Source organism: Delphinus delphis, chromosome 10 (assembly GCF_949987515.2).
Source record: "Delphinus delphis chromosome 10, mDelDel1.2, whole genome shotgun sequence".
Classification (NCBI taxonomy): domain Eukaryota; kingdom Metazoa; phylum Chordata; class Mammalia; order Artiodactyla; family Delphinidae; genus Delphinus; species Delphinus delphis.
This window is the reverse complement of record NC_082692.2, coordinates 73,414,848-73,424,250: the sequence shown is the minus strand read 5'-3', so window position 1 is coordinate 73,424,250 and position 9,403 is coordinate 73,414,848. Positions and strand designations below refer to the sequence as shown.

Here is a 9,403-nt window from a genome sequence, read left to right as displayed (position 1 = left end):
TGGTTACCCGGGACTTGGCGGTGGGCAGTGAGTTAATCACTGGAAGTATTAACAGCATAATAACAGCAGCATCTAAAGTCTATAGAGAATTGTTGTCGTCCGAATCCTCTGCTCAGAGCTTTACGTGAATTACCTCATTTCACCCTCACAGCCCCACTGGGTGGGACCACTGTCAGTCCGCTTTGGTCAAGAGGAAGATGTATAAAGCAGGGAGTGATGGGATCTGATTTAAGCTGTAACAAGACGAGGGCTTCAGCTGCACCCACCTTCCCTTCTAGCCCCCAGAGCAGCCCCGTGCCCTGTGGTTATCTGACCCCACGCACACAGGTGAACCTGTGGCTCAGAGGTCAAATCACGTGAGGAACAGAGCTGTGACTCCAGCCTGAATCTTGCTCCAGGCTGGCGACAAGCAGAGGGAAAGGGGTGGAAGTGAGGAGGAGGGTGACTGCGGGGGGATGCTGAGAGCTTGGCTCCCAGCCTGGAAGCCGGCCTCCAGGTATTTTCCTGGCCCGAGCCCAGACCAGCCGCCCTGCCTGGACAGCCGCCCCGGTGAATGAAGGGTTCTGCTCGCAGCGTCTCTGCTCGGGGAGAGCCCCGGCCCCGAGTGTCTTCTGAGATCTATTATTAATGGGGCTGAGCAGCCTGAAGGTCACATCCCCACACAAGCCCGCCCGATCCCCCGCCCCGGCCGCCCCACGCAGCCTCCACCGTCTGGGCCAGTCTGCTGGCGAGAAGGTCAAGGCCTGCCCGCCGGGCCGCCAGAGGTCACCCGCCTGCCGAGCTGCCGGCTACAGAGGGCAGAGGACCGCTCTGCTTCTCCCCAACCCCGACTGCCTCAGTGTCCCCTCCTGCGAGGGGCGGGGGTGCAGGAGAAGCCCTGAGAAGCCACAGGGACCCCAGGAGGGCATGTGGCCGCCCGGGGACACCGGGCCCCTCGGTCAGGATCAATCACCCTAAGCCTGTCTGAGGAGCTGCCGGCTTAGAGCAGCTGTGAAAGCCGCCTTTGTGCCTGAGAAGAATGAGCCGCCGGAGGACGGGGGGCGCTGGCCCAGGGAACCCCTCGGGCCCCGGCTCCTGAGACAGCACCGCAGTGAGGACCCCCAGGCCTGGCGCCCTCTTCGTGCCATGGGAGCTGCCCAGGGGAAGAAGGTAGGAGCCCCTGAGGGTCCTGCTGGGGCCCTGGACACGGGAAGGGAGGCTGCGTGAGCCAGGTGGGAGCCCTCACCCACCGCCCGCCGGCTCCCCGGAGCCTCAGCCGGGCACTGCCCACCGGCCTCCCTCCCTGAGCTCACAGCTAAGATTCGCATCTAGAAACCTGGCTGAGGCTCAGGGCAAGGCTGGAGTCGGATCTCTCCATCTCTGAAACAGACCTGGGCTGCCCAGCCCTCCCTGGTCTTCTACACACACACCTCTTTACTGCCCTGCATACAGGCTCCCTGACGCCCCTCCCCGAGCGCCAGGGGAACCTGGCCCAGGTGGGTGCAGGAGCAAGAGAAAAAATAACTATACTTGTAATTAAGTTGGCCAACCAATTGCTACTGATTTCTGTAACTCAGCTCCTCGTCTGTGAAGTGAGGACAATAGTAGCCACGACCTCAGAGGCTTGTCGTGAGAATTAAAAGAACCATGGAAAGTGTTTGAAAGAGTGCCTAGCACATAGGGGGCTATATACAAGCTCTACTCTGTTGTTGATAGAATTCTCTTCATATTATTATCCATCACCTTCTGAGTCTGGGATCTCCACTGGGAAGGGGGTGGCTATAGATAACACAGCCAGTGCGGCATTTCTGAAAATAAGGTCTGTAGACCCCCTACCTCAGCGTTTAAGATTGGGGGGGAGGCTTGTTTAACAGTCGCCTTCTCAGGGCACACCCAGACCTCCCAGGTCCGAGCCTCTGGGGAGGGAGGGGGAATCTGAGTTTACTCACCGGCTCCCGGGGGATTCTGGTACATGCTCACAGCCTATACTGGCCGGGACTGCGATCCCAGATCCCAGCTCTTCCTCCTAATAACTGCGGTGAGGAACTAAGCCCCTCTGGATCCCAGCTTCTCACCTGGAAAGTGGGGCTGGTACCCGTCTCATGGGAGGTTCCGTGAGATAATGCCGGTAAAGTACTTATCGTGCTGCCTGACACCCAGAGGGCCCGATACACGGAGGCTCTAGTCCTCGGCCAACTCGTGATGACCTATTCCGTTAAAGGCAGGGAACTAAGGCTCAGAGGCAAGACGTGATTTCTTAGCCAGGGTCATGCAGCTAGTGGGACAAAGGGCAGGATTTGAATTCCCTTCTGCTTGACTCCAAACTTTCTGCCAACCCAGCGCATCCCACATTTTTTAAATTTGAAGAAAAACACATCGTGGACGTCGTGGAGGAAGCACTCTGGACCTCAGTTTCTCCATTTGCAAAATGGGAGTGTTGGGCTAGATAACCCCTAGGGACCTCCTAGTGCTGGCCTCTGCTTCCCACCTCCCATTGTTTCACATGCGGAGTCGGGCCTGGAATCTGCTGCCTTCCCTCAGCATTCCCGGCAGCCTTACCCTAAAAGCTTGATATTCTGGGGCCGTCACTCCCCGCCCTCGCTACCCCCCTGCAATGCTCACTCTTGCCTGCAGGGGTAAGTGTGGGTCACCTGCCGTCAGGGCAGGTCGATGATCTGACACAGCCCCTGGGAGTCCCAGAGCTGCCTTCCCAGCCAAGCCTTGAGCCCTGGCCCCAGCCAATCCCCTCTTTCAGGAACACTCTTCCTCTCCCAGAGGAGAATGAGCTCAGTCTCTAGATCCTATCTGTGCTGAATATGAAGGCGGGGAGTCATCTTGCAAGCCAGCTTCCCAGGCCTAGAAAAGACCCTAACAAGGTCTAGCCCAGGAATGGGAAAGTATAGCTCACGTACTACCTCTCCCTATTTCTTCATCCGTGGCAGACATCACAGTCCATCCCTGCACACCTTCCCACTAAGTCTAGACAGCTTCAGAGTCCTCAACACAGCATCCCACTCCCATACCGGTCAGTCAGAACTCGTCCCAGGTTGAAAGCCAAACCTATTCCTGGGCCAAGCCCTTCTCCTGCCCAGGGATAGCCCTCCCGGGGAGAAGGCGGCAGGGCACAGTGACTGGGAACAGGATCTGTAGAGTCAGACAGGCCTGAGTCAGTCCCTCCACATCCTCTGTAACCTTGAACAAGTCAATGCACCTCTCTGAGTCTCAGATTCTTCCTTAGTAAACAAAAGATAATAATCCTCAGATTATCGTAAAACCTAAATGATGTCATGCCTGGGACAAAACAGGCACTCAGTCCATGTTGTCTCTCCCTGAATTGGATCCTCGCGTACCTGCGTCCTCTTCTGAGCCTCACAACTCTTCCTTTGAGCCAATGAGGGCATCAATATCAAACCCAATGGCAGATGTAAAAGCTGAAATCCAGCAAACGTGCTTCCCCCAGAGGGTCAGTGGTGAGCCAGCCTGGAGCAAAGGCTGTGAGCAAGCCCAGGCCAGGCCCCCTCTGGAGAGTCCTCCATCTGTGGACCAACCCCGCCCAACCCCCAACATGCCCACCTCTCTCTCTTTCTGGAAGCAACAGCGCCACGGGTCTTTGTGTGATGTGTAACAGGCCTGCTATGTGGAATATAATCCTCATCACCCATGCCTTTATTCTCCCACTGGCTTGTCCCGTAAAGTTCACCCTAGTGTCCTCAGGAGATCCCCAGACCCCCTCCCATAGTTATGGCTTAATCATAGTCACAACATAACAGCTCTGGAAAACCCTTGGTGATGTGGCCCAATCCCCTCCCCGTTGAACAGCTGGGAAGACTGAGGCCAGAGAGAGGAAGGACTTGCACAGGGCCATGCAGCCAGGACCAGGGCATTTCTGCAATGCCTGGCAGCTCCAGAGAGGCCATGGAGCTCCTTCCCCAGCACCACGAAGAGGGGATGGAGCTGCACCTTGGAGATGACTCCTGCCCACTAAATGCACTCTCTCCTGGTACCTAACTCTGTCCACTGCATCTCCATTCTCTCCGGCCCCAGCCTTCCGCAGTAGACTATTAAGTGGGTACCTGCTGCCCTGTGCTGGGAACTGAGCCAGGGATGGAAAGGGATGGTCCCTGCCCTCACAGCCTTCTCTGTTAGTTGGGGAGACTGACAGGCAGGCAAATAATGATAGGTGGGAACAGCCCAGGTGACAGTAGAGATGGGGCTGACTGGTCAGATGAGCATCAAGACCACCTCCAGCTGCAGCATGGGGACTGGGTGTGAGGACTCCAGGTTGGAGGTGGCTGCTGAAACCCCCATAACTTGGATTTCACTTACAATGCTGTCTGCTGCAAGGAGTGGAAAACCCAACCCCACCTGGTCGAAACAATAAGGAAATGTATTGGGTTCCCTAAGTGGAAATCCAATGGCTCAGTAATGTTTCAAGGACTTTTTCTAGAAACCCACAGCCAAGGTTTTCTTGAATTTCATTGGCTCAAATTGTCACATGCCCATTCCTAAAGCAGCCCTTTCCCCCTGGGGAATGCCAAGGGCATTGGCTTCGCCTGGAATCCTGAACCTGCTGCTGGCAAATGATGGAAGTGGGACCCTATGATTGGTTGAGCCAACGAGAGACCCCTTGGGGCTGGAGATCAATCCCCCAATGTCATCCCCCCAAAACTCAATGTGAGAGGGGAAGATGGATGCTGGGCATTTGATCATAGTGCCCCACCCAGAGGGAGAGGTGATGGTGGTGTCTCTGACCATGGTGTAAACAGAGAGAATGGGAAGAAATTGAAAAGTTTGAGGGTGAGGCAGAAAGAGTGCTGGACCAAGAGTCAAAACACAGACGTTGCTGCTTCTGTTCATCCTGGGCAAGTTACGAACTTCCCTTGAACTCAGCAGTTTTTAATCTACAAAGTAGGTACCCAAGCCACACTCAGGATTTTTGCAATGATCAAATGAAGGCATTTTCAATACATGGAAGCAATGTATCTAACTGTTTGGAACATTCCAGAAGCTGCAAACATTGGCCAGTTGGGCATGCATTGATTCTAGAGAGATGAGTGCAGGCAACATGTCCTGGATGGAGCCTTGTTTTAAGTCCTTGCGACAGTGAGGTGGCAGGTCCTTGGGCATCAAGGGGTCCAGGAAAAGCAACTCCCACAGGCCTCAGACACCCCTTGAGGGCTAGGACACTTAGCACTCTCTGAAATATTCCTCCAAACTCAGCACCACCCAGGGTTTTCACTTCCCTGAACGACTCTGTTGATGTTGCCAAGATGCTCAGTGCTTTGCATTCATCTTCATTAGAAGAAAGTTTCCTTGGCTGAAACAAAAGGGAAAAAATATGGGAGAGATGGCTAAATTTGATAAATGGCCTGGAAGGGAGTGTTCATTCTCATAGAGCCCAAAAGGCACACATCTGGCAGGGCTCCACTGGCTCCCCAAACACTTATCCCCACCAGTGATGGAGGGGTCCCCCCAGCCCCGGCCCCAGGGAGGGTTCCTGCTCACCAGCCCCCAGCTGAGCAGGGCAGGGGGACCGTGTTAGGAGGCCCTCGCCATCCGCACTAACCCATCACCCCCTCTCTGCCCACCGCCTCAGACTGCTTCTGTGAGTGGGAAGGAGGCCAAGCGCCCCACTCCTCAGCACCGTGGGGAGTCCACCACTGGCTTCCCAAAGGACTCGGAGTGGGAGGCTTGAGGACAAGAGAAGAAGGTTGTCGGGAGGCCCTCTCCTCACCCCCACCAAAACAGAGGTCTGCTCCTCGCTGAGCCCTCACCTCCCAGCATCCCTCCAGCCTCTCAGGCTCCACTCACACCAGCGGCTGCCTGGAAGGCACTCCCAGCTGCTATCCACACATCCAGCCCTTCCCTGAGCTCCCGGTCCAGCACCTGCCCACCTGCTCTTGTAAGTGTTCTTAGGGCCGGTGTGTGTTGAGTTCCGACTGCACACCTGACAGACATTCCATCACAAGGTGTGAAGGAAGATGAGGCGAAGGGATAGCAGTTTCTGAGCACCGACCCTGCCAGCCCCTATGCTGGGTGCTTTCACATGCTTCCCTTCAGCCCTCCCAGCCCAGCAAGGCAGAGGCTGCCATGCCCATGTCATGGCTGAGCGACACTCAAGGATTCATCGTTCTGGGCAGCAGAAAGGGGCATTTGAAGGCAGGCGGAGTGACCTTTGGAAGCAGGAAAAGGGCACAGTTTTACTGTCCCCCAGGGCCACCTAATGGAGCTTTAATTCTCCTCTGCCCCTGGCTTCCCCAAGCTGGGTTCAAGAATTGCCTGAACAGATATACGGGTTGGGCACTGCACAAAAGTAATGAGTGTATGGGTTCGTAGGGATGGAAATCCATCTCCCCCTCTGCCTTTGGAGGTTTGTGCACAGGCCCTGGTTAGGTCTGCCGAGAGGCAGGAGTGTTGTAATTATACAGTGCCATCACTTAAAGCCCTTCAATCACCTTTTCCAAGACTGAAACTTTCCCTGTGTGTCTTTACGGCTGGAAGTCCAGCTGGGGTGGGGAAGACATTGAAGGAGAAAGAAAGAAAGATGCCAGCTCAGGTGACACTTCTTCTAGGAAGCCTTCCCTGCATGGACCTCAAATGTCCACACAGGACAAGGGGCTTAGATAAGCAGGGAAAGGGGTAAGCTTGTCTCAGAACTGCATTTGCATAACTAGGTCCGCATGTTTTACTAAATCTGGAGGATTAGCAGGGGTAGCTGGGAAGGGGCCAGGGAGATCAGAAGAGAATAAAGCTCCTACGGGGACCCCATTGCACCACCGCTCTCCTGTGGACTAGGACAAACCCATTAGGCTCTCAAAGCTCTCTCTACTGCGCTGACCGCTGTTGCAATTTCATACTTAGTTCTATGATTTATCCCTGAGGGAAGGGAGATTGAGTGTAATGTTTGACTCCCCACTGTGTCCCCAGTACCTAGCACATAGTAGATGCTCAACAAACTGAGGAAGGAAGGGAAGGAGAGAGGGAGTCTGGGTCCTCATGGAAGTGACTTGAGGGTGAGGTTGAGGGCCAAGCTCACGGAGGATCCACACAGAACCTCAGGCTAGTGGGAAGGACACGGCCTGGGTCCCTCCGCTCTTCCCACACGTCCCCTCCTTTCCTTCCAATGGTTTTAAGTCTCTGACCCAAATTCCCGGATTCCCCATCCCACTTCCACCTGCCCACCACACACACACACGCACACGCACACACATACACACACACACACACAGACCTTCCACCTGCACAGTTTCCTGGCCAAATGCAAAATCCCTCATTGATTGTTCATCATTCACTCAACAAATGTTGACTGGGTCCCAGGGTCCCAGGCACCAGAGACAGACCAGTGAACAGGACTCAGGCCCTGCCCTAGGGGTGCACAACCCAGCAGGAGAGAAATGAGTCACCAGCAATGACAGGGCCGGTGCCGGGTGCTCTGATGAGGGGAACACAGAGGACCCAGGGCACAGGAGGGGGGCCGCAAAGAGAGGGGAGCAGTCAGGGAAGCTCCTGGCTGGCCTTTAGATTCCTCCCACATGCACCAAAGCTAAGGGCTTGCGAAAACTTCACACAGCACAGCTGGACCTTGGTCTACGCCTGCAGGAGGGACTGAACCCACCCCGAATGGTTCAGAAGCCTAAGGAGTCCCAATTCCTCTCAGGCCTCCAAACTTCTCATCTGTACAACAGGCACTTCCTGAAGAAGAATAAGAAAGTTTTCCAATAACTGAGCTCCCACAGAATCCTCACAACAGAGGTACGGATGCCCTTATTTCACCAAGGCAAAGATCCAGATACAGGGAGGGTGAATTCACTGCTCGCGTTCACACAGCCAGCAAGCGCCAGAGCTGGGACTTGAACCCAGGTCCTCTGGCTCTTCAGCCCACGTTCTCCTCGACTTGTTTTTTTGCGCGTCAGGATGAAACTGCACCTCCAGCCAGAATGAATCTTCACCTTGCGGGTAGAGTTACTAGCCGGTGGTTGCTCCAGTCCCGCTGGGAGCAGCAGCAGAAGGGCCTTAAAGTTCAGAAGAGTTTAATTTCCATGGTGAAAGGGCTTGGAGGTGGGGCAGGAGGGACCAAATCAAAAGGCAGCTTTTGAGAAGGCAGAAGCCCAGAAGCAGCTCCCTCGCTGGGGCCCAGGGATCTGCTTTCAGAACACTGTGTCTCCCCAGCTGACATGAACGAGGGGCTTTGTTCAAGCGAGAGATCAGATCTCAGGCCTGGGGCAGAGGGAAAGGGCAAGGAGCTGGAGCTTTTCTTCTTCATCTAAAGTCCGAGGGGAGCCAAAAACAATCAGCGAGGCCGCCCCAGGGAAGCCAAGAGAGGCTGGCTTGGACTTGGTGACATCCTGCTCCCAAGGAAACTCAGGACGGGCCCGGGGGCATCCCACAAGGGATGTCATGCCCAGAGCCTGCGGAACTCAGCCAGAAGCCAGGAGGTGCCCGCTGTTTTGAGGGATCACCCCACAGGCGTTCCTTATGCACTTGAGCTCTTGGGAACACCTTAGGGGCATTTTGGGGAGTACGATGGGGCAAACCTTCATGGGGAGTCCTGCCATCAGGTCAGCATTTGTAAGGGTCCCATGGAGACTCTAATCACAGGCACTGGGAAGTGACGTATTGGTTTCCTAGGGCTGGGTGGCTGAAAACAACAGAAATGTGTTCTCTCACAGTCCTGGAGGCTGGAAGCCTGAAATCAAGGTGCCGGCAGAGCCGTGCTTCCTCTGAAGGCTCTGCAGGAGACTCCGTTCTCTGCCTTCTGGCCTCGGTTGTAGACGCATCACTCCAGAGTCTGCTGCCCTTGTCACGTGGCGTTCTCCTCGTGTGTCTGTCTGTGTCTCTTCTCCTCTTCCTGAAAGGACACTAGTTGTATCAGCTCAGGGCCCACCCTCATTTTAACTTGATTACGTCTTCAAAGACCCTGTTTCCAAATAAGGTGACATTCACAGGTACAGGAGCTAGGGTTTCAACATATCTTTCGGGGGGAAACAATTCAACCCATACCTGTGACCCTCACCTCACTGGACCCCTGGACCCCTTCTTAGCCACCTGAAGTTACATGTCACTCTAGCTGGAGCCTGTTCACTCTCTCCTGGCTGCTCTTCCAGAGACTGCAGTTCATTTTAGAGCCCATTCATTGCAGTGGCTTCCCACGTGGGAGACCCAGAGCAATCTATTTTGATTCAGAATCTGATCCTCTGTTCTGAGCAAAACTCTTCATGAGCAGTTACAGGGAAATCCACAACCACCGGGCCCTCTGTGGCCTCGCTCCGGCCTGGCCTCCTGAGATGCTGGCTCTCACTCACTCCGCTTCAGCCACACTGCACTGCCCATGTTTCTCCAACAAGCCAAGCTCTTCCCCACCTCAGAGCCTCTGTCTCTGCTGTTCCCTCCACCTCCTTCAGGTTTCATCGCACAGAGGCTGTCC

The 9,403-nt window shown here is 55.0% G+C and overlaps 1 protein-coding gene across 2 annotated transcripts in view; it reads left to right on the top strand.

Annotated features, from left to right (window-relative positions):
- Positions 1–750: 750 nt before the first annotated feature.
- Positions 751–9,403, top strand: part of FAM107A (family with sequence similarity 107 member A) — a 79,730-nt gene continuing 71,077 nt past the window's right edge. Inside the window, exon 1 of one of the 2 annotated variants that reach the window (XM_060022789.1) lies at positions 751–1,149. Coding sequence is in view for 1 of the 2 variants with exons in the window: in XM_060022786.1 (XP_059878769.1) it covers positions 1,126–1,149 (24 nt within the window). In the remaining variant the exon portion in view is untranslated. The remainder of the gene's footprint in view (positions 1,150–9,403) is intronic. The other variant, XM_060022786.1, reaches the window with a different exon arrangement.